The 23,985-nt window shown below is 45.4% G+C and overlaps 2 protein-coding genes and 1 long non-coding RNA gene across 5 annotated transcripts; 2 read left to right on the forward strand and 1 right to left on the reverse strand.

The window, feature by feature from the left end:
• The first annotated feature begins 196 nt into the window (after window positions 1–196).
• spcs2 (signal peptidase complex subunit 2) lies at window positions 197–4,463 on the forward strand. Its single transcript, XM_080289161.1, has 5 exons — window positions 197–351; window positions 1,325–1,408; window positions 2,764–2,923; window positions 3,210–3,345; window positions 3,447–4,463. The coding sequence occupies exons 1-5, from the start codon at window positions 304–306 to the stop codon at window positions 3,631–3,633; spliced, it is 615 nt and encodes a 204-aa protein (XP_080145287.1). The 5' UTR covers window positions 197–303; the 3' UTR covers window positions 3,634–4,463.
• Window positions 3,793–8,469, reverse strand: LOC145420191 (uncharacterized). Of its 2 annotated transcripts, XR_013901491.1 has the most exons (3): window positions 8,289–8,469; window positions 5,254–5,334; window positions 3,793–4,970 (listed from the first exon to the last, which is right to left on the reverse strand). It is a non-coding gene; the product is annotated as an uncharacterized LOC145420191 (long non-coding RNA). The 2 variants fall into 2 exon arrangements; XR_013901490.1 differs by lacking the exon at window positions 8,289–8,469 and having other exon boundaries at window positions 5,254–7,294.
• Window positions 5,877–23,327, forward strand: abcg1 (ATP-binding cassette, sub-family G (WHITE), member 1). 2 transcript variants are annotated; one of them, XM_026192456.2, is made up of 15 exons: window positions 5,877–6,006; window positions 13,104–13,350; window positions 16,134–16,251; window positions 16,502–16,634; window positions 16,711–16,761; window positions 16,836–16,981; window positions 17,525–17,648; window positions 18,146–18,260; window positions 18,334–18,479; window positions 18,610–18,711; window positions 19,893–20,061; window positions 20,737–20,837; window positions 21,652–21,810; window positions 21,899–22,017; window positions 22,107–23,327. In XM_026192456.2, the coding sequence occupies exons 1-15, from the start codon at window positions 5,944–5,946 to the stop codon at window positions 22,333–22,335; spliced, it is 2,022 nt and encodes a 673-aa protein (XP_026048241.2). In that variant the 5' UTR covers window positions 5,877–5,943; the 3' UTR covers window positions 22,336–23,327. The 2 variants fall into 2 exon arrangements, with proteins under 2 accessions (XP_026048241.2, XP_026048242.2); XM_026192457.2 differs by lacking the exon at window positions 21,652–21,810.
• The last annotated feature ends 658 nt before the right edge of the window (window positions 23,328–23,985 follow it).

A 23,985-nucleotide genomic window follows, 5' to 3' on the forward strand; every position in this document is an offset into this window, starting at 1 on the left:
ACAGATAAAACACAAACAAATATAACCTCAGTAAGATAATACACTATATACAGCGGTAGCATACGCGCTTTAAGGTGTCAGATAAATAAAGGCCTCCTGCTGTTCGCTAAAAACTGAACCTCGTACGTTTTTATTCATTTCATTTTTGAGTCGTTTGTATTTTCCACATGAGCGCGCACGCCGCAGCTGCCTCGGCCACGCTTGCAGACGTGGTGACGACATGCGCGTCGAGCGCTATAATTTCGGTGGACAGCCAATTGGCTGCATCCAGGTCACAGAGCCGTGTTTGTAGCGGAAGAGAAGATGGCGGCTGCAGCTGCGGGGAACAGAAAGAGCGGGCTGCTGGAGAAAGTGAGTAAAAGCGTGAACGGATTCTCCTGAGCAGGATGAACCCCTGCGGGGAGGGTCTGTGTCCCGGAGCTGGGAGGTCTATGTCCCCGCTGCAGCTGCTGTGCGGCTCGGTGTGTGTCTGTGTGAGCCGCCGCTAAGGGGCTAAGCTAATGCTAACGAGCTAAAGTGGATACATTCAGAATGAAAACAAAATAAAAACAAAGTTGAGCATGAAGCTGAGAGCCGAGTTTAACCTCTGCGTGGGAAATAAACCGTTATTAGAGGTCAAAGTTCAGCGGTTTGTTCTATTTCCTGCTTCCAGCTGTTAAACAGCTGCACCAAACCGGAAACAGACAGTTTAACTAAACTCACCCGTCTGTTAAACAGGTGATGTAGGAGTGCAGGAGGCGTGCTTCAGAATGAAGCTTTAAGTTTCCACACATGAAACAGGTAAAACATCTGCAGCAGGTGGCGCTGCACGTGGGCACAATAACTTGTTCTTTTGCGGAGGGGGGGCGGTTAATTCCTGGAGCACGTTTCTGGGTCACTTCCTGCATTAAAGCAAACATGGCTTTTAAACTGCTGGTGTCAGACACAGTGGGGGGCGTAGAGCAGGAAGTCACCAGCTGACCTGCGATCAGGCGCCCTTCACTGTAAGAGCATGTATCTTGTTTCCGGTCTGATGGTCTGTGTTTGATGGCGCCCTGGTCTTTGTCTTCTTTCAGTTTTTGGACTGCGACGAGCCTCCAAAACCTCTCCGTTGTTCTCGTCCCCTCCAGATTTTTAACATGCAAATATTCTTTAAGCCCATTTTTTAGAAACTCATTTTAAGGCTCAGATTTCTTTAGCTTCCATCATACGATGACAGGAAGATGATGTCTCCGCCCTCAACATGAACTCTCCCTGAGAAGAGTTGCAGTCGCCGCCTCCGTGCTTATGTTAGCCTGATCTTCAGATGGAAACTGTCGATTAAACTGCTGTGTTTGTGTTTCAGTGGAGGATCGATGAGAAGCCGGTGAAGATTGATAAATGGGATGGAGCAGCGGTGAAGAACTCCTTGGATGACGCTGCGAAGAAGGTTTAATTGATTATTTTTATCCACATGTTAACAGCAAATATTCAAACATGAGCCGCATGTGTTACTTGTTCTTATTGAAACGTTCCAGCAGTTTACGTCCATGTTTCGGAGACATGAATGACTCTGGTTTAGAGCAAGATGTTTTAAGTAAAAGTAAAACAGGAAAGGTTCACTCAGATGAGAGGAGGGTGGAGAACTGCAGCTGGGTGAAGGTGGGAGGAGGGAACTCCTACGTTTGAAGCGACCTGAGCAGTGTTTCTTCAAGGAGCTAATTTCATTGGTCGGATTTTAGCTGATGACGTCAGATTCACACAGGGGGCGTGTCCAAATTCATGGGCTGCTTCCTCCTGAAGACGTATTTGTAGACCGATTACGTCACAGCGACGCGCCGAAGGCTGTTCAAATTCGTAGACTCCTCCGAATGCAGCCGACAAATGCGTCCTCCTTTTCCCCGAATTTGAAGGATGGGTCGGGTGTGTCCTTCGTGGCCCACCATATCCCAGAATTCATAGCGCGGCCCAGCCAAACTCCAGTTTCCAACAATGGCGGCCGCTACTAAGTTTGAATATTACTCTTATTAATCTTTCTGGGTCACAAAATAAACTTTTAACATATTTTCAGAGAAAGCAGCTGTGAAAACTTCAAATATCTGCTCGGTTTATGAAGACGCCACATATTTGTAAAAGTGCTTCGACGTTTTCAGAGACGTCTGCTACCCACCAGCTCGACAGCGAGCCGGGAGCTCGAGGGTCACTGGAGCCGCCGAGAACGGCACAACTCCCGGCACATCACTTTCAGATCACCGCGGACTTTTGCTACTCAGGTTAAACGTGATATATGAGTCACTTAGACAACCTAAAGATGTTATTGTTTGGCTTCTTCAGCGTTTTATTTGTTCCTGAGTGAATCTGTGTGGCTGAGATTAAAGTTAGTTTTCACACAGCTGAATAAACGTCAAACAGAAAACTGATTAAACAGAAGTGTGAGACGGTCGAGAGTTTACTCCAGTGTCCTGTTATATTTTAGACAGCAAGGAGCAGACGGCGAGTTCATTAAACTCCACCCAGACCGCGGTGACACAAAACTGAAGGCTCGACCGTCACATTTCACAGCCTCGCTCTTTGGTCTTCTCGGTCTTCGGAGGACGCAGTCTATGGACACAGCTACAGTCGAAACTTCGTCACTTGTTTAAGCTTTGAATGATGTTTGCAGCATAAAGCCAGCATGCGTGTGAGAGCTTCACTGTCGGCTGGGATTTTTCACTCATCGCGATGAGTCATGAACGCATGTGAAGGAAAGCTGCTGTTCACCTTGTTTGGCTAAACTTCATATCGATATGACCTATCTATGACCAGGTGCTGCTGGAGAAGTACGGTTACCTGGAGAACTTCCAGTTGGTCGACGGGCGCCTGCTGATCTGCACTGTGTCCTGTCTGTTTGCCATGCTGGCTCTGGTCTGGGACTATCTGCACCCCTTCCCCGAGTCCAGACCCGTCCTCGCCTGCTGCGTCATCTCATATCCTTCAGACGGACACCTCTGCTTTTAAAAAATAAGATGATGAACTCACAGTGTGTCATATGTGAAACATGTGAGGGGAAAAATGTTGAAATAAGATTCAAAATTCAGAAACGACAGATGAAAGAGAAAAATGTAAAAATGTTTTTACATATTAAAAACACCGAAAGTCTCATGAATGTCACTGAAACACAAAAACAAATGTTTGTAGAAATGATTCCGTCTAATATGATGATGATGATGATGATGATGAGCGTGTTGGCTTTCCCTAACTCCTCTTCCTCACGTACTTCATCATGATGGGCATCCTCACGCTGTACACCTCCTACAAAGAGAAGAACATCTTCCTGGTGGCCATGCAGAAGGATCCAGCTGGGATGGATCCAGACCACATCTGGCAGCTCTCCTCCTCCCTCAAACGGTCAGTGAGTATGGGAATCAAACCAGCAACCCCCAGCAGTCTGCACATTTCCTCATCTGCGAAGGACTCAGAGTGGATCAGTTTGCGTCTGTGTTTTCCAGGTTTGACGACCAGTACACGCTCCGGGTGTCCTTCTCCGACGGGAAGTCCAAGAAGTCGAGAGAGGCGGACTTCACCAAGTCGGTGTCGGCGTTCTTCGACGAACACGGGACGCTGGTGATGGACCAGTTTGAGAAGAGCGTTTCTAAACTGCACGACACGCTCGCCGCCGACAAGAAGACCAAATAAAAGACGGGAAGCAAACGTGGTGTGAGTCTGCCTCCTCTGTTCCTCCTCAGAGTTCACTGGTTTCAGCGCCGGCTCCATCAGGAGCTGCCAGAGGAAACTTATTCATGCATTCATATTAAAAATCTGAAATCTGCAGTCTGTCTGTTTTTACCACCACACTCTGAACAACCCCGGAGGTCAGCACGCTCAGCCGCAAACCGGCGGCCGCTCCTTTATTAGACAGACTCGGCAGCAGGCGGAGTCACAGGTCCGTGTTGCCCACTCATGCTCCGAGAGTGGGAATGATCAGAAACCAGTGAACTTCAGGAGGGACAGAGACCAGAGTCAGAGGCTCAGCTCCACTCTGAAGGGTTTATTTTCCTGTCACAGCTAACTGTCACTCAGAGGTCAAAGGTCAGGTGTTCTGTCAGCAGGTTAGGAACATTTCAGCTATTTAAAAACAACCTGAGACTCACTGCGTCTTCACCAGGTCTCCAAGTATTAAAGGTTTAAGGACCGCTGTGTGACATGGCTGTGGTGGGCGGAGCCTTACGTAAGGGTCACGGAGGTGGGGAATAAGCAGCTAATGATGGCCAACGGTTTAAAAATAAAATGTGATTTTTTCAGTGTTTAAAAAAGTAAAGTTTTTGTCATTTTTTTTCTCTGTGATGTGAGAATCAGTTTGAACTGCAGCAGCAGGTGAACTAACCGGCGCGTCGGCTCACTGGCCGACGTGTTGGTGCCGTACAACAGGAAGTGGACATTGATCAGACCTTTATTTTGAAAGTTTTTTATTCTCAGATGCTTTCTGTGTTTAAAAAAAACATTAAACTTGGATCTTGTTAGAGAAACATCTGGATGTGTGTCTCACTTTGAGTTCAGCTCTCAGCCCCCACAGGGTCACCTGCACAGGTGAACCTGGTCAGCAACCTCTGGGTGTGGCTTTGGTTTGTGTGGAGGTGTTTGTGGTGCAGCACCGCTGTCCGACCAGCAGGTGGAGAACTCAGGCTGACGTTCGCGTCCACAGGCAGCAGCCGGCGTGCAGCTCCAACACTGTTCACACGGTTTCTCTTAAAGAGTCAGTGATTGGACACGTGGAGGGTCTGAGCACTTCCTGTCTGTGCCTCTGAGCACCGTCAGGCGTTGATGAGGTTCAGTTTTCCAGCAGCGACGTCTGAACTGACAGCAAAACGATGCTGATTTCAATTTAAAGAAGGTCCTGAGTTTGATTCGCCCGCCTGGCCGGTCCATTCACAAGTATGAATGGTTGTCTGTCTCTCTGTGTTAGCGACCTGTCCAGGGTGTGCCCCGCCTCCTGCACTGTGGTAGCTGGGATAGGCTCCACCCCCACCATGACCCTGTCAAGGATAAGAGGATGGATGGATGCAGTTACATTTAAACCTGACTCAGTCTGCAGCACAGAGATCGAAACTAAAGTCGCTCTTTGAACTGTAAAACATTTCAGAGCTCACGACGTGAAACAATGAAATCAAAGCTTTTAAAGATTTCCTGATAAAAACATGTCAAACTCCAATCCTCATATTTGGCTTCAGTCTGCAGAAACCAAACTGAACAAAGTTACGTCAAATAAAATCCTATGCAACATTCGTGCTGATGATGTAGAGACCGTCTGATACTCACACGTCTTCAAATGGCCTCTGAGACTCCACCCCAAAACCAAGATGGTGGCAGCTAAAATGCTCAGGGTCCAAGAGGCTGAAGCTGCTCAAACACAAAATTTATGTGAAACACAGGAGTTTTTAACCATAATGAGGTCAAACTGGTTCAAATGTAAACTGTTGGAGTCAGCCCGGCACACGGCTGCTGGGTTAGCATTAAGCTAAATAACACAGAAACAACAACAATCAGACAACCACGTGTAAGCACTTTGGCGACAGGAAGAAGCCCCCAGCAGACTCAGAGGGAGCTCTGCGGTGAGTGTTTGGGATCATCGGTCTAAAGACCTTCATCATAAATGAGCGTGTTTAAATTTGGTCTGTTTTCCCGTTAATCTGACATTATCCAGGTGGCAGTGTCCATCTGTTATTTACAGGCTGTGGGTAGAGCACCTGTGGAAATTTGTTTGTTTGTTTGTTTTTAGGTGACAAACACAAATAAAAAAAAACGCTGGCAGATTATTGTACATGTTTTTAAATTGTTCTCTTTAAGGCAGCACCACTGATGTTATTCACTGCTCACAGAGAGGGGTGTGGCCACCAGACAGGGGTGGGGTTAGTGGTGAGGGGGCAGGGCCATGAGTGCAGGCTGCTGCCTGTCAGTGAGGTACTGATCAGATGTGTGTGTGTGTCAGAGTGCTGCTGTCTCTCGGCCATGGCCTGTCTGATGGCTGCCTGGTCCGTCCACAACCCCACTGTCACCAACTCCATCATCATGGTGAGTATGAGGACTCCAGAGGTATGATGAGGGGTGACCCTCTGTGTCTCCTGCTGGTTTAAGGAAAGGAAACAGCTTTCTAAGCAACGAGATCTGTGTGGGAATCAGCCTGAATGTGACGGTCAGCTGTGTGAGGCTCAGCAAATCTCACATGTTTGGGTTTTAAAGAAGTTAACAGTCCTGCAGCTCCACTGCACCAAGGTCAGCTCCTCAGGGAGGAAGAGGAGAGTCCTGATGATATGAGCAGAGCTCTTCTCATGATGATAATATGATTTTAACTTGAATGATACTGCGGGGTTATCCTCATCGTTTCTGTGTTCACGCACTGAAGGGGCAGTTCTGTAGTGCCGGGGTGTTAGTGCCTCTGTTGGAATTGTTTCTCTAAGACAGTTACTGCCAAGACTGGAAACCTACTGCATGAAATGTTGGGCTATAGTGAAAATGGAGTCAGGGTGGACACACGGGGTGATTAGAGGATTTTTTAAATGAGGGGAAAATATATGTACTAAGCTTTGAACATTGCTAAATAATGCTCAGACCTCCGGCTTAAATCGTAAATCTGCAGGGACAAAGACTGTATATAATAGATGGCAGTAAGCACACTGAAATCACTCATTCGTTTCAGGATTCACATTTTAGCGTTTAACCACCACAGCGTTGTTTTTTACCCAGACGTAAACGAGAGGGTGGCGTGCTAATGCTAGCCAGCTTGGTGAGACTGTATGGAGCATCACGCAGATACAGATGATGCTAATTCAGTAACATCAGCCTTCGTCGACTGTCTGTGAGTACAGTACCCTCACAGCAGCGATATTATTGGTCAGATAGTATCATTAAAAATGCTCCAAAAGGTTCAAGTGAAACTCGCAGCTACAGCCGCCTGTGTCACCATCCACCTGTCAGTCAAAAGGCCACGCCTCTGACAATGCAAACTTTAAGACTTCCTACAATTTAAACACCCTCGCAGCGTACCGTTGTTATGATGGCTGAGATTATCCACAGAGACCAAACATCATGACTCACTGCTGCCTCTGCTGGAGGAGGTGCAGTTATAATCGAGACCTCCTTGTGGCCCCTCCTAATGTCTGCCCGGGCTGTGGTGATGTCACAGCACTGTTTCGGGGTGTGACAATCAAATTCCACGCAGGGGCGGGGCTCCAGTAGCCACGCCCACGACTGGAAGTTTTGAAAGTTTAGTAGCTCTCACAGAGCGGACTCGTGCTGGGAGGATAGAAGCCTTTCTCCTTTCTTAACACGTGTAAGTACATTTACTTAATACTTGAGTATAAATGTGTGGTACTTGTTCCCCCATTGAGTCTTTTACTAAGACTTTTACACAAACCATGGAGAACTTGTAAAATTCGGATGATGTTAAAATCGTACAGTTTATGGGCTGAAACGATGAGTCACAACAAAGGTTTCTCACTACTTTAAGAACTTTTACAAACCAAATGGAGGAACACATTCATCTGTTGCTGCAGGTGTCTCGATGCTCCAGCAGTACAATTGTCCGGAGGAATAAAATACAGTAATTTAAGTACAGTTTTCAGATTATACTTATGTTGCAGTCAATTTATGAGGTGATCCACAGGTACAGTACTTGTACTTCCTTTACTGCTGCACACACAAAGTTTCCTCGTAAACATCCTGAAATCTTCTGATTTCCTGAAAAGCTCTTTGTTTAGTCACATGTTTATATGTTTCTGAGCTCAGGATTATCTCTGCTCCTGTCTGTGTGGTCACAAATTATTAGTTATGTGTATGTATTCCTATTCTGCTCGAGTTTTACAAAAAGCATCACTTCCACATAGAAAAATATTCTCAACATGAGTCAGTGATGTAAAGCTGTTCATGCTGCAGTGATGAGTAATGACAGGAAAGTTATTTGGTAGTTTTTTTAAGCAGACAAATGGAGACGTCTGAAAAATGTTAGATGAGCCAAAAAAACAAAGATGGAAAAACTCCCAGGCAAGAAATCATTTTTGTTTTTAAATTGTTTTCTCAAATTTTGGCTGACAGGTGACATCAAACACCTGTGACCAATAATATGTCTGCTGTGAGGTTGCCGTAGTAACAAACTGAGCTCCAGGGTTAATGAGGGAAACTGTTGTTATTGATTAGCAGGTATCTGTGTCTGTAGACTGATAACTAGCTCTTAACTTAGTGCTCCTTCCTCTCATCCAAATATGGTCACTTCCTGAAAACAAGAACCAACATGGCGCAAGAGACATCTCAGGCACTGATGCTTCATCACGCGGAGTGGAGAAACCTCTGATACTGACCTTTATATTCAGTTTGTGAAGACCCGCAGATAATCCTCAATTGTAATTTAGATCTCAGTACTGAGAGTGAAGAAATCAATGATAAGGGTTACCATGGTGACCATGGCAATAGTTTTGCTGAATCACAGCAGCCGGGTGCTCAGTTTAAATCCTGCACTCAGCCTGTTCTTTAGCTCGGTGACTAAGCTCTGCCCGACAGTTACCTCCTGCTCGAAGGCAGATTAGTGCCTCGTTTGGGTCAGGTCAGTCACACATGGCCGTCCTACAGGAACAACACCGGACTAGCTGACGGCTAATAGTATTTAGTATTTAGTATTTATTTATTTATTGTCATTGTCAAGAACAATGAAATTGCATTTGGGGCTTCCATACAACCCCAAAAAAAGAAGAAAATAATAAATACCCCTTAAAACCCAAGTGTACATATTTAACCCAGTGTGACTCCAATGCAATAAGACAATCCTTAGCAATAATGTTCGTAGAAATTCAGTCAAAGACCTGAGAAACATGACAAAATACAACAATGCAACCCATTCAATATTATTGTACTGTGAGATATGATATCAGATATGATAGTTATCTATTTAAGAAAGAGGGGGGGGGGGGGCAGGAGGGGGAAGAGAATAAAGATATGATGCACCAATGCAGACCAGTTCATTGCTATTAAGAAGTTGGATATGGTTATTGTCCGTGAGAGGGGGGCAGAGAGTTCAGGAGCCTCACAGCCTGTGGATACAGGCTGTTGGCCAGTCTGGATGTTCTGGCCTGTATAGACCTGTACCTAATCTGACTACATCCACGTCTGCGTCCAGGCCTGCTGGAAAACATGTAGAGAATCAACAAACCCAGACAACAAACATTCGGCTCTGCAGGATGAGAGCTGACAATCACAACCAGCAGGCTCCTCAGTCAGCTTTTTAAGGAGGGATAGAGGTTCGAAACTCTATTATCGGCGCGCTCTCACTGTACTGCACAAGGAGTTAGAAAAACAGGTTTTCATTTATTTAACCCAAAAAGTTATATTTACAAAACAAAAATGTTGAGCTCATAAAAAAAACTAAACTCAGCCAAAGAAATGTGAAACGACTGCCCAAACAAACATAACTGACCCAAACAGGAAATGACACACAAAGGTATATATAATGGGCAGCACGGTGGTTAGCACTGTTGCCGCACAGCAAGAAGGTCCTGAGTTCAATTCCACCATCAGGCCGGGGTCTTTCTGTGTGGAGTTTGCATGTTCTCCCCGTGTTTGCGTGGGTTCCCTCCGGGTACTCCGGCTTCCTCCCACCGTCCAAAGACATGCAGCTTGTGGGGATAGGTTAATTGGATAATACAAATTGCCACTAGGTGTGAATGTGAGTGTGAATGGTTGTCTGTCCCTGTGTGTTGGCCCTGCGACAGACTGGCGACCTGTCCAGGGTGTACCCCGCCTCTTGCCCCATAACAGCTGGGATAGGCTCCAGCGCCCCCCGCGACCCTGAAAAGGATAAGCGGAAGTGGATGGATGGTATATATAATGGCTGATCAGACCACTATGACAAAACAGCGACAACTAAACACAATCACATACCACAAAAACGATGCAGTTCAGTTTGTTAATAAACTAAACAGCAAAGAAGGAAATCAAAAACATTAAACTCAGATATCTAGTTAACTACAAAAACATGTTTAACCTCCTAAGACCCGAACTCTTCCACGGCAGCATTTTTAATTTCTCTTTGATATCTGGGCTGATTGGGACCTAATGAATGTAAAAATTACCAGATTTTTTTTACCTGATTTTTATCCATCCATTAGCTTCCGCTTATCCTTTTCAGGGTCGCCGGGGGCGCTGGAGCCTATCCCAGCTGTCTTATTTTTCTAAGAAAAATGAGAGCCACATATGAGGATATTCATTTAAAATTTTGATTGAACAGTATCAGTATAATGCCCTCATAAGTGGATATCAGGCCCTTGTAGAGCAAAATTGAGTATTTTAGTCTAACCCAAAATGCGATGTCCACATATGTGGACGCCAGGTCCTAGGAGGTTAACTAAAGAAAATACACATTCTGCCCCCTTCAACAGGAAGTGGTGGTGTGGTCCAGTCAGCCCATCTATGTATTTAAGTTTTTTAAACACTGGCCAATATCTTTTGTCTGGCAACAAAAGATGCCAGGGATGATGGCAGGTAAGAAACCAGTAAAAGAGACAAAGATTAGTCACAATCAAACCAAAAATCAGAAATGAATTGGTATTAATATATAAGTAAACTAAATGTACGCGCTTGCGAATAGAACAAATGTGTTCAAACCAGTCAATAAACTTATTGCAAACCAAAGTGTGTGTGAATGTGTTTAGATGAAGGAATGAATTAAAATATGTAAGAGTTGCCCACTTTTAGTGCGGCCGTGGTTTTGGCCATCACAAGAGGCTAAGCCTACGCTTGAAGCTACCGAGGTGTTCGTTGGCAGAGGTGACGCAATGCCACTATTATGAATGAAACTTGGTTCAATAACTCCAGCCATACTTATCTTGCCTGTTTAACACATTTATTGCTTTCCATCAGTTGCATTTGTTGTTCAGCAGACTCTTATCAGCGGCCACAAACCGTTTGCTCCTTCTGACCAACAACACCTGACTCTAATTACATGTGTCTACCATAAAAACATGCCATACTGTTAAAACACAAAAAGTGACCACATAAGGTCACAACAACAAACAATGGCTCCTAGAGCACTTTTTTGACCACCGACCCCTCAAAGGCTCATTGATCTCACCGCTGCACCTACAATCAGGTTACAGTCGCGAGCTAACCATTCATGCAGGAAACCCGCCTGCCCTGATGAGTGAATTCATTCAGCTTCTCTTCACACCAACACACGCTTCAATGGTTTAAACTGTAAACGCTATACACAGTCATATTTTTTTCATTCACCTTTGTGGCTCTCCAGCTGTCAGTGGTCTTCTCTGTCCTGTGCTGTTATCAGTTGCTTTACCATGAGTCTGAAAAAACAAAGATTCAGCGGAGTGAACATTGTTTAGTTCTAGTGTGACTGAGGCTGAGATTAGAGCAAGGACTACAGATATATGTGAGTGCATCATCCAGGCGAGAGTCTGTGATACTGTGTGTACAGGACCAGCTTTACCAAAATCTGTAAGCTTTTACCAAGTCTCTGTGGTACAGCTTAGGTTCAGCTTTTATTTTAGCAAAACACTGAAAAAAACATGTACACGGATAATGGATGGATGATGGATGACATGGATGGATGATGGATGATGGATGGATGATGATGGATGATGGATTGATGGATGGATGATGGATGACGTGGATGGATGATGATGTGGGTGGATGGATGGATGATGGATGACGTGGATGGATGATGGATGATGGATGATGGATGGATGATGATGTCTTAAAAAAAAAAGCAATTCGAATCATCCACGATGCAGGTTATAGGGAACATACAAACTCACTATTTTTGCAGTCTGAAATATTGAAAATTGACGATATAGTGAAATTCCAAACAGCACAAATTCTATTCAAAGCAAAAAATAAAGAACTGCCAGGTAATATTCAGAGTATGTTTTTTTTGAAAGAAGGAAGTTATAATTTAAGGGGTTTTTGTAACTTCAAAACAATGAAGGCACGTACTACAAGAAAAGGCTTTTGTGTTTCTGTTCATGGAGTGAAACTATGGAACAAACTGAATATGGAATTAAAGCAACGTCCAAACATAAAACTGTTCAAAAAGAGTTATAAAAATATGATCTCCTCGATCTATAAAGAAAAGGAAAATATTTAAATTAAGTGAATGTCTCTATTTAAAAACAAACAAACAAACAAAAAATTCATGATGTGATATTATAGTATATAGTATATCAGAAATCTGTTCACTATTTTTATTACAAATTATATCAGTAAGGAAGCTGACTAAATATTCACTGATAATTTATGGGACAGGGGTGGGATTAAATAAGTGTATACTTCTTCCCACTCCCTTTCAACATGTAAATTAATCAGAATGGTTTTTTGTATGTAATTTGTATAGTATTTTTTTCTCTCTTATTTCTTTTCTAAATGTACTTGTATATTGTTCACATGTTGAAATAAATTACCAATCAATCAATCAATGATGTGGGTGGATGATAATGTTTGGATGGATGATGAAGGATGGATGGATGATGATTTTGGGTGGATGATGATGGTTGGATGGATGATGAAGGATGGATGATGGATGGATGGATGATGATTTTGGGTGGATGATGATGGTGGGATGGATGATGAAGGATGGATGGATGGATGATATGAATGGATGATGGATGGATGATGATGATGGATGGATCGATGATGATGTGGATGGATGGATGATGATGATGATGATCTGGACAGATGATGGATGGATGATGATATCGGTGGATGGATGATGGATGATGTGGATGGATGATGATGTGGACGGATGACGGTGGATGATGATGGTTGGATGGATGATGGTGGATGGATGGTGGATGGATGGATGGATGATGATGTGGATGATGATGATTATGATGATGATGGATGGATGATGATGGATGGATGGATGGATGATGGATGGATGATGATGTGGGTGGATGAAAGATGATGTGGACGGATGATGATGTGGACGGATGACGGTGGATGATGATGGTTGGATGGATGGATGGATGGTGGATGATGATGGTTGGATGGATGGATGGTGGATGGATGGATTGATGGATGGATGGTGGATGGATGGATTGATGGACCTTTTTGCTTACATTCTCAGATGGTCAGCTATGGTTGTCTTAAGCCGGATTCCTTTTATTCACCTTCAGAATACCAACGGGCCCCCTGACCTTATGTTGGATCCCCGGACAGTTTGTCTTTGTATGGATGAGGTGGTCAACAAGCGGCTGGCTGGCAGCCAGCAGACGCCACTGCTGCAGGGACACCTGAAGAAGGTGGACAACAACCTGATGGAGGCCCAGAGGTTCTCCTCATTACCTCGCAGACCCGCGGTCAACATTGAGTTCAAAGACGTCTCCTTCGTGGTCAGAGAGGGACCCTGGTGGAGGAAGAAAGGTAGAGTCATACACAAAACAAAGATGGCAGAGGTTCAGAAAATAAACACACTGTCACTGTAAATTCAATGCCAGCTAATGCCTGAAGGGTGGAAAATAATCCAGAGCACGATTCAGCCTTGTGTTGTAGCTGGTTTATTCATTACAGATCCTGAGTCACGCTCCTATAACAGCAAAAAGTATCAGGACAGCAGGAGGAGCTGGTCTGAATGCTTCTATTTTAAAAGGCTTCCACAGAGATGTGGATCAGGCCAACCTAAGACTGACTAAAGACAGTCACAGTGACCATTGACCTTTGAACACCAACATCAGAGCCGCCCTGAACCTCACAGAGATGCTGAGTCTGCAGAACGCAAGAGAAGATCTGACATAAACGCTTCTGACCGACTCATAAACCCACAAATTTAATCTCAGACGGCTTCACATTTTATAGCCCTGAACAGAAAAAGTATATTCACATATATATGTGTGTGTGTGCATAGATCTATCCATCTAGGGGCTTTATTTGTCCAGTTGGAGAGGTCAAAGGTGATGGCCGACCTCACAGGGTTCATGTCATTCTTTTGACTTTTTATTGTTAATGATGGGCTGTGCGTCAGCAGGCAGCCGTTGGGTGCTCTCGGTTTGGCTGCTGTGTGTTTGTGCGCTCGCTGGATTAGCGGCTGTAATCTGTTAATCTCAGCTGGGTCTTCTGCTGTAAATAGCTGCAGGTCAGATTGGAGGACGCGCCGTCGCTCGCTGCCTGAAAATAAAGACGCAAGAACAAGAAAACAAGCGATGATGTCACCGCTCGTGAACCCGCCCACATCTGAGCTCTGCTCAGGCTTGAGAATGGGTCGGATTGTTATTTTAGGGAATCCCTTCCCATGATGCACAGGGTGTTTCTTCTTCACTCACTATGTGTTAATATTCAATTTTCAATTCAATTCTATTCTATTTACACAGCTCCAAATCACAACAACCGTTGCCTAAATCCACTTTAACTTTAAATCCTACTGTAAGGTCGACCCTACAATAACACATACAGAGAAAAACCCAACAATCATATGACCAATGTGAGCAAGCACTTTGGCGACAGTGGGAAGGAAAAACTCCCTTTTAACAGGAAGAAACCTCCGACAGAACCAGGCTCAGGGAGGGGCGGGGCCATATGCTGTGATTGGTTGGGGCGAGAGAAGGAAGACAGGATGCCAGAGGTTTCTTCCTGTTAAAAGGGAGTTTTTCCTTCCCACTGTCACATAGTACTTGCTCATAGAGGGTCATTTGATTGTTGGGGTTTTCTGTTTTCCTTCTATCATTGTACGGTCTTTACCTCATCTTACCTCTGATTGGTCCTGAGCAAGAAAATGAACATAGTGCTTGTGTAAAGCTGTGCCGGGAACCTCTAGCTGAAACTAGATCTGTTAGAGACTCTGATAGCCTCAGGTTACAGACCATTATTATGGAGCTCAGCCAAACTCTTTGTTCATATTAGAAAAGATGAGTTTCACTGAGAACATTTCACACCTGCTCAGGTGCACAAAAACAGCGTGCAGGTGTGAGTTTGAAAACATTTACAGGTTTTCTATTGTAATTTTCACACAAAACCTTTGATTGGTTCTTTGATGCTTTTCAGGCCAACAGAATCTGCTAACATGCGATCACATGTTATTAAAAGGCCAGAAAGATAGATCCATGAAGCAGAGTAGCAGATGAAGACGTGAGGGTTGATGTAATGGGGCATGTACAAGGCGCTAACAGGCTAGAATAGTTGTAATAGCTGTCTTTCTGCTCTCGGTCGTGGCCCCCGAGTACCACCCGTTCTCCATCATGGACTTCAGGGAGAAGTCCATGTGTTCTCTGGTTTGAAGGATGTTCAGCTTCAGGTTATTTTCTGAGCACCAGCAGGACAAGTTCTCTACCTCCACCCTGTACGCCGTCTCATCTCCATCAGAGATGAGCCCAACCACAGCAGTGTCATCAGCATACATGACGATGATGTTGGCTGGTGGGTTGGTGTACAGTCATGGGTGTACAGTGTGCGGAGGGTACTGTTGGTCAGATTAAATCTAATAATCTCATTAAAGCGCGTTTAGCCTCTGTGTGTAACGTGTAACACACTCCTCAGTTTTAATAACGACAACCTCAGAAACCTGGTCTCTGAGACAGGATTTCAGGTGTCAGCACATTCTTCATGGTTTCTCAGCCCGGCACACACGTTCTTACATGTGTGCTTCACTGTGTTTCAGTCATGAGTGACTGTTTGCTTTGAGACTGTGAAACTTGTGGATAAGTCTGATGCTGAGTTCACTGTGAGGACAAAACACTAACAGCAGATTACTGAAGATGTTTTCATGATTGCTGCAGGGGTTTTGGACTCACGCTGATGTAAATGTTCTGGTTGGTCACACTATGATCAGGGTAGCTGCTCGGAGTAAGTGAGGGACAGCTGAAGGGTTGGGAGGGTCTCTGATGGACCTGTAGATGTCTGAAGCACATCTGCAGGTCCAGGAGAAACGTGGTCTGTTTCGGGACGATGCACGAGCCTCACCGAGTTCTGTAACTGACCTGAGTCCAGACCGTCAGCACTGAAACATCAGCAGTGAGCCTTTAGGATGAGCGGGAGTGTTTGTTTTTCGCACAGAAGCCGAGCGGAGCGGCTAAAGTGTGAGAGCAGCTGCTGGTCTGCATGAATGAGAGAAAAACTCCAAACTGATGGGAAACCTGAGCCGAGAGTTCGAGCACAAAGAGCGGCTCTGTGAGCGGCTGGGAAACCTGCACATTGATTGTTTCTGTTCGCCTCAGGTTACAAAACTCTGCTCAAAGCCATCTCTGGGAAATTCACCAGTGGGGACCTGGTGGCTATCATGGGGCCCTCAGGAGCCGGAAAGTCCACGCTCATGAATATCCTGGCCGGGTACAGGTGGGTGCATCCATCAGGGCGGAGATGATGACTGAGTGTGAGGTTGAGGTCATAGCGCTCTCAGCTGCAGATGTTTTAAAAATGTTTTCAGATTATGTTACATCTCAGTCTGAGAGCTTTACCGCATCCTCACATCGGCCTGCTGTACCTCTGTGTGTGTCAGTAAATGCTAGTGAAGAATCTGATTACTGATTGCAGGTCAGTGGATCTGTCCAGAGCGCGCTCAGTGCACGTCTGTCTTTGCGTACAGGGAGACGGGGATGAAGGGCGAGATCTTGATCAACGGGCAGCCCAGAGACCTGCGCTCTTTCCGGAAGGTTTCCTGTTACATCATGCAGGACGACATGCTGCTGCCTCACCTCAGTGTCCAGGAGGCCATGATGGTAGGTGCTGCTGAGCCTCAGCGTTCAGCCTACTGCAGACCGCAGTAATCGCAGACCCTGCTCTCTGTTTCTGCAGGTGTCGGCCAGCCTGAAGCTGCAGGAGAAGGAGGAGGCGCGCAGAGACATGGTGAGCCGATCGCTCCTGGCCTCCCTGATCTCAGACTCTACCCTCAGGCTGAACTCGGATCTCTGCTCCTTCAGGTCCGGGACATCCTGATGGCTCTGGGTCTGCTGGAATGTGCTCAAACCAGGACGTCTCACCTGTCGGGGGGGCAGAGGAAGCGGCTGGCCATCGCTCTGGAGCTTGTCAACAATCCGCCGGTCATGTTCTTCGATGAACCCACGAGGTAAGAAATCAGGTTGACCTCCAGGTCCTCTCCGTGGTTCATCCCAAGCTGGCAGAAGGTCACAGAAGGTCGGATATCAGTCCTGACCACGGTGCTCTGTCCTCAGCCAATGAAAAGCAGCTGAACCATTCCACTCAGTCAGCTCAGTCTTCCTAACCAACTTTAAATCTTTGCACTAAAGCAATTTTTGAATCGCGCAGGCTGAACGCTTTTAGAGCCTTTCAGACTGTGCAGACTCATTTTAAACGTTATGCCTGACACATAGGATCATGCAGGGAGATCTGTGGTTCGACTCCTGGTCCCGCCACTCACCTGTGTGAAATGGTTTCGCTGCCTCAGAGATCAGTCGTGCCAAAGCACAGCTGTTTTATTTTTACTTGACTTATTTCAGACGTTTGATCAGAACAAGCTGTACTTCAAATTCTACATGTGAGTGATGTTTGGTCATGTTTCTGCTTCATGCTGAGCTTCTATGAAGGTGTGTGTGTGTGTGTGTGTGTGTGTGTGTGTGTGTGTGTGTGTGTGTGTGTGTGTGTGTGTCAGTGGCCTGGACAGCTCGTCATGTTTCCAAGTGGTGTCTCTGCTCAAAGCTCTGGCTCGAGGAGGACGGACGGTTATCTGCACCATCCACCAGCCGAGCGCAAAACTGTTCGAGCTCTTCGACAAGGTGACCCTCCTCCACGTTACACTGACTCACTGCACCATCTAGTGGTGTAAACCGGTATCACATGAACGTGTGGCTGGACAATGCACAGAAGTGTTAGCAGCGGTTCTTTTTCTGAAGATCTGAAACAGTTTGAAACATTTATAGAAGCAGCTCTAATGTCAGAAGCAATAAATCAATGATTACATTTCCTTCAGTGGGTTAGAGGGTCATCTGCTAATCAGAGTGTGAGGGGGGCAAAGAGCTTTTAAAGGGGATAAAATCAAGTTTGTGTAGAGGAGTAAATGTGGTGTAAAGAAGCTTCGAGTGAGCACTTGTAACAGTTTGTATGATGGGGTGAAATCCGTTTCCTCCTGCTCAGGTTTTAAGGATGAGAGAAGAACAGGAAGTGCTCTACAAAGGTGTTTGGAGCTGAAAACCTTGGTGTGGGTCCACAGAATGATAAGAAACATGATTCAGTGCGGGTTTCACTTGTGTCTGTCTCTCTGTGCGTGTTTCAGCTGTACGTGCTGAGTCAGGGTCAGTGTATCTACAGGGGACAGGTGTCCAGTCTGGTCCCGTACCTGAGAGACCTCGGGCTGAACTGCCCCACGTACCACAACCCCGCTGACTTCGGTAAGGCTCGCCCGGCGAGCTGTTCCCACTCGGCCGTCGCGGCGTCAGACTCACTGATGGGTTCTGTGCGCAGTGATGGAGGTGGCGTCCGGAGAGTACGGGGACCAGATGATCAGGCTGGTGATGGCAGCTCAGGAGAGGAAGTGTGAGAAAGACCACCAGCCCGAGCTCAACGGAGACAGCACCCTCCACCCCTTCCTGTGGCAGCGCACCGAGGAGGTAAAAAAACAGCACGCCCTCTGCTGTGATTGGTTGATGAGAGGCAGGTTTTCGCTTTACCTCCTTTGAATGTTTCATGACGAATGAGTCCTTTGAAAATCAACATGTACCTGTGATGATCTCCCGTCAGGAGAGCTCATCGTCTGAAGGCTGTCACAGCTTCTCTGCTAGCTGCATGACGCAGTTCTCCATCCTGTTCAGGAGGACCTTTCTCAGCATCCTCAGAGACTCGGTGACAAACACCTCCGTACACGTCACCTCAGATTCACACAGATGACACCATTTTCCATCACTCTGACATAACAATTATCATTACCATTTATACTGGTGTGATAAAGTGTTTGCCTCCTTCCCAATTTTCTATTTTTTGTATTTTTGTTATGTTTTAGATCAAACAAATTTAAATGTTAGACAAAGATAACACAAGTAAACACAAAATGCAGTTACTAAATGAAGGTGTTTATTTTTAGGGGAAAAATATCCAAACCAAGTGATGGCCCCCTAAACTTAAAAACTGGTTTGGGCCACCCTCAGCAGCAACAACTTCAGTTCAATTCAGTTTTATTTATACAGCTCCAAATCACAACAACAGTTGCCTAAATCCGCTTTATACTGTAAGGTCGACCTTACAATAATACATGCAGAGAAAACCCAACAATCATATGACCCCCTATGAGCAGCACTTTGGCGACAGTGGGAAGGAAAAACGCCCTTTTTCCAGACTGAGAGATCTCAACTACTTTGTTTCCTCATTTGTTCCTGAACATCATTGGATTACTCTCAAAGAGTGACCTTTGACCTTTAGATGCATGTGAACAACTGAGTGTTGTCCTGTCAAGGTGGCTGTTTGGTGTCTCCAGTGGGGCGATCGTGGCTCAAGAGTGGGTGTTCGTCTTGTAATCGGAAGGTCGTTGTGTCCTTGGGCAAGACACTTCACCTACCACCTACTGGTGTTGGCCAGAAGGGCCGATGGCGCGAAATGGCAGCCTCGCTTCTGTCAGTCTGCCCCAGCTGTGGCTACAACCGTAGCTGCCTCCATCCTGATACAGGGCGCTGGGCGTAAAAATCTGTGACTCTTCACCAGCTGCTCATAGAATTTAAGAAGCTTCTCAGATGAAATGTCTTCAAGAAACTTAAAGAAGTCCAGATGCTTTTCTTTCTAAGCTCCTTAGACGGGTTTACAAATAATTTCTTGCCAATTTTCTTCCTAATTTCCTAAAACTCTGGTCTGAGTCTGGTCATATATAATGACATCATTTTACTGATTACTTTTCAATCACAAAAACATTGTTTTCACTGTAACTTAAACACGTGGTGACGGTTTCCAGCACAGATTTGTGAAATAAAACATTGTCAGTGTGGTAATATTACTGTGCAGTATTGCAGTTTGAAGTAAGGCATTGTCATTGGCAGGTGCTGACTCACCTGAGGATCTCGTCTCACATTGGGATCGGCGTTCTTATTGGTCTGTTGTATCTGGGTATCGGGAACGAAGCCAAGAAGGTTCTGAGTAACTCGGGGTTCCTCTTCTTCTCCATGCTGTTCCTCATGTTCGCCGCTCTGATGCCCACGGTGCTCACCTGTGAGTCCGCCTCAAGCTGCTGTGTCACTTTACCTGCACACAGGTGACGTTTGAGTAAGATCAGGGTGTCACCTGCGTAACAAATACATCACAGAGTCGAGCTGGAGAGCAGCTGTTCTCTGTCCTTCATCGGCTTGTGTAACACGAGGTCTGCTGTTACAAAGGTGGACAGAACAACAGACCTCCATTTATCCTACCTGCAATACAACCTGTTTTAGCCCCTCCCCCTTAAAGACAACTTTGTTCTGATTGGCTTCCTCTTGTAAACAGAGGTTCTGAAGTGTTAGCCTCTCTGACATCACAGAGGTTCAAGCATAGAGCTGAGTGTTCAGAGGTGAGCTCAGCAACAGGTGCGTCACTTTTACCTGAACAGCACCAAAGGTGCCGGCTCTGACTCAGGAACTCTCTGTCTCATACACAATAAAAGCTTTATTGATGTTCTCAGGGCCAAACCCATCCAGGCTGCAGTGGGAAAATCCTTAAACTGACACCCACAATTGCCAGGATTAATGACGGTAAAATTGTGTCTTTAAATTTGAGCTTTTCTGGGATTTTATGAGCGAGCAGTCGCTCTGGGAGCTGCTGTCAGAGAACATCAGACTAAGTCTCTGTAATAAGGACGAGTTTTATTCGTCGCAACCTTTGAAAACCTGCTGCCATGTTTTTGTGCTTCAGTTCCTCTGGAGATGGGCGTCTTTCTGAGAGAACACCTCAACTACTGGTACAGCCTGAAAGCGTACTACCTGGCCAAAACCATGGCTGATGTCCCCTTCCAGGTAACAAAGACACAGCTTTATCGATCTCTAAGCTGCACTTAGAGTGGCAGCTCCTGGTTCCAGCTCCTGAATCTCTTTCTTTAATGACACATTTGAAGATGAAAGATGATGAAAGATCTTGTTTTATTGTCATTTTTCTGACGGCACAGTTTATCATTTTGTTAGAAACTTTGGGGGCTCACCCTTGATGGATAGTCAGTTAATACAGTAACTTCACCCCGGCCATATTTCTGGTAACTGCTAATGATATTGATAATGTCATTAGAAATGTTCTAAAAAAACCAGCAATGGTCCAGTTCAGGGATGCCTCACCTCAGGCTAGCAGACAGCGAACACCCACAGCTGTCTGTATCACTATCCACTGGTCAGTCTAAGAGGCCACACCCCTAATAATGAAAGCCTTAAACCTTATTAGATTTAAGTAGGGGTGGGTTTAAAAAATAGTTTTTGATTTTAATAATCCCATATCGACTCACGAAATCCTGAATTTGATGTATTTTGCCAGAAATGTCAGAATCTCAGCTACAGCCTCACAAAACCATTTCAACAATAACCAAACATTGAAAACAGCTTGAACAGATTCTGCAAAAGGATGTAAGCCCGACAGCACGCACACGGACATGCTGTACATATCCAAGATAATTGATCAGAATTATAATATTTCTGAGTCAAAATCCAACCTTGTGAATCAGAATTGAATCGTTGTAGAAATCAGTGGCAATACGCACACCTAGATTTAAGAGCTTCAGCTTAACGTTGCACACGGAGACCTGGCAGTATCAACCCGCTGACCTGCAGTGTCGCTGTTGTACAGGTAGTGTTCCCGGTGGTGTACTGCAGTATCGTGTACTGGATGACGGCTCAGCCTCCGGACGCTGGCCGGTTCTTCCTCTTCCTGTCTCTGGGGATTCTGACATCTCTGGTGGCTCAGAGTCTGGGTCTGCTTATCGGAGCCGCCTCCACCTCTCTGCAGGTCCGCTCGCTGTTTCCTCCATCACCTCTTGTCCGCTCACAGGTGTGCTCCTGTGCTGACATCACTCGTGTGTGTTTGCTTCCTGTAGGTGGCCACGTTTGTGGGTCCGGTCACGGCGATCCCGGTTCTGCTGTTCTCCGGGTTCTTCGTCAGCTTCGATACCATCCCCTGGTACCTGCAGTGGATGTCCTACATCTCTTACGTCAGGTGGGGGCGCTGTTAGCTGGCGGGCCTGCGGCTGTATCCACACAGCAGGGGGCGCTGCTGCACTCTCTGAACGTGTTTGTGTGTTTCAGGTACGGGTTTGAAGGCGTCATCCTGTCCATCTACAGCCTGGGTCGTGATGATCTTCACTGCGGTGAAGGTGAGGCGTGTCACTTCCAGAAGTCTGAGGCAATCCTCAAGGAGCTGGACATGCTGGACGCCAAACTCTACCTGGACTTCATTGTCCTCACCATCTTCTTTTTGTCTCTGAGACTCATTGCTTATTTTGTCCTCCGGTACAAAATCAGCTCTGAGAGGTAGAGCGAGGCCGGGAGGAAGAGGAGGAGTCGCAGAGCAAGAGCCCGGAGGCCGAAGAGCAGCTGTCCAGTTTGTCTCCACTTTGACTCGCTCTTAAACAACACATGAAGAAGAGATGGCATGTGAGGACACCGCAGGCCTACAGGGGGAGATCTCATGGTCTCATGGAGGTCCTGTGGGACCAGGAGCTGGTCTTCTGGATCCTGGAGGTTTCACCATGCCACATCCTGACTGATTTCTACTTTTTAGAATAAAAGCCTCTGCAGTTGCAGGATGATGACATCTCTGCCTGTTTAGTTTATTGCTGAGGTCAAAGGTGAGAGCAGCACAGAGGCCCTGATTTCCTGAGTTCTGTCCTTCATGTTTAAGCATCCTGCCTCTGCAGATCCACTGAAGGCAGTGATGCAGGAATGTTTCAGATTTTGCAAATCCTGGAAAACTGTTGGATGAAGTTTTCGGCAGTGCATTTAAAAGTGTTTTTAATCTTCCATCCACCCGACCGACATTCACACACAAAGACACATGATTTCAAACAAAAATCTTCTAGATCCTGGAAGCTTTTCTTTTGAGGCTAAAACAAAACTCAGTGGGCTGCTGGTGAAAACTAACTGGGGATAAAAATGATGAAAAATCAAACTTTTGAGCGGAAAGTGTTTGGGAGTAAATCCACATGATTCAGATATAAAAGTTTTACAATAAATATGAATAAAAATCATTGGCTGGAACCTGTTTAAGCACAAATATTACATCTGTTTACTTTGATAAAATTCACATTAAATAAATTTTAGAAAACTTTCCTGTGAAAAAACAGAAAAACTGATATTTCAATAAAACAATAAAACAATAAAACAATAATTACCCACACCGTGTTCTGAAAGGTAGGATGAACAAAACAATGAAAATATCAAAAGTATTTGTCATGTTGAGATGATGTTTATTCCTGATCATTTCACTGGCTGTGACAGAACTAATTAAACTGAATTATGGGAACATTACACTGTCTGTTTTTAATATTCAGGTTAACTGTGTATGTACCTGCGACAGCAGGCAAACAGCTTTGTCTGAAAAACTCAGCAGATGTTTTTCCTCACATAAAGCAACTGAGCAGCTCGCTTAGCTGCACTGTGTCTCTGCAACCAGCAGGTGGAGCTGTTTACTGGGAAATGACGTTCATCCTACTGGACGTCTGCTCTAATCACTGTGTCACATCTGATTTCACAGCAGAAATTTAAAACACAAAAGTGGAAATGTTCATCTTTGAAACGTGGTTAAATAAAAATCAGATTTAAACTCAGAGAGTGAGAAAAGGAAAATAAAATCAGAGTTTAGATGTGAATCAGAGACGCAGAGCACACAGAGGGATTCAGACACGATTAAACAGGGGCCCTTCCATACGAGCGAGGCGACACCCATGTATCACAAGCCATTTTTGGAATCCGGGGATCAGAATACCAAGACCTCTGCCCCTGACTGCCACCCAATCCACCAAGCACTCAACCTCTAGTGCCTCCTGCGTCCTCCCCACCACCCACAAGAGGACAACACCACAAACGTTGTAATGAGATGTTCTTAATTTGCCAGCTGATAAGTGCTGGCAAACCTAGGCTCAGCTCGTTTGTCCACAACAGCAGCTGCATTTTGAGAGAAGACACA

This window comes from Astatotilapia calliptera, chromosome 14 (genome assembly GCF_964374335.1).
Source record: "Astatotilapia calliptera chromosome 14, fAstCal68.1, whole genome shotgun sequence".
Lineage (NCBI taxonomy): Eukaryota > Metazoa > Chordata > Actinopteri > Cichliformes > Cichlidae > Astatotilapia > Astatotilapia calliptera.

What these genes read in the sequence shown, in the direction of transcription:
- spcs2 (XM_080289161.1), top strand. Translation starts at nt 304, where the DNA reads ATGGCGGCTGCAGCTGCGGGGAACAGAAAGAGCGGGCTGCTGGAGAAA. An exon ending in TGGATGACGCTGCGAAGAAG is followed by an intron (nt 1,409 to 2,763) that starts GTTTAATTGATT and finishes ATCTATGACCAG; the next exon opens with GTGCTGCTGGAGAAGTACGG. An exon ending in CTCTCCTCCTCCCTCAAACG is followed by an intron (nt 3,346 to 3,446) that starts GTCAGTGAGTAT and finishes TGTGTTTTCCAG; the next exon opens with GTTTGACGACCAGTACACGC.
- abcg1 (XM_026192456.2), top strand. Translation starts at nt 5,944, where the DNA reads ATGGCCTGTCTGATGGCTGCCTGGTCCGTCCACAACCCCACTGTCACC. An exon ending in AATATCCTGGCCGGGTACAG is followed by an intron (nt 16,252 to 16,501) that starts GTGGGTGCATCC and finishes CTTTGCGTACAG; the next exon opens with GGAGACGGGGATGAAGGGCG. An exon ending in TCAGCATCCTCAGAGACTCG is followed by an intron (nt 18,712 to 19,892) that starts GTGACAAACACC and finishes TGTCATTGGCAG; the next exon opens with GTGCTGACTCACCTGAGGAT.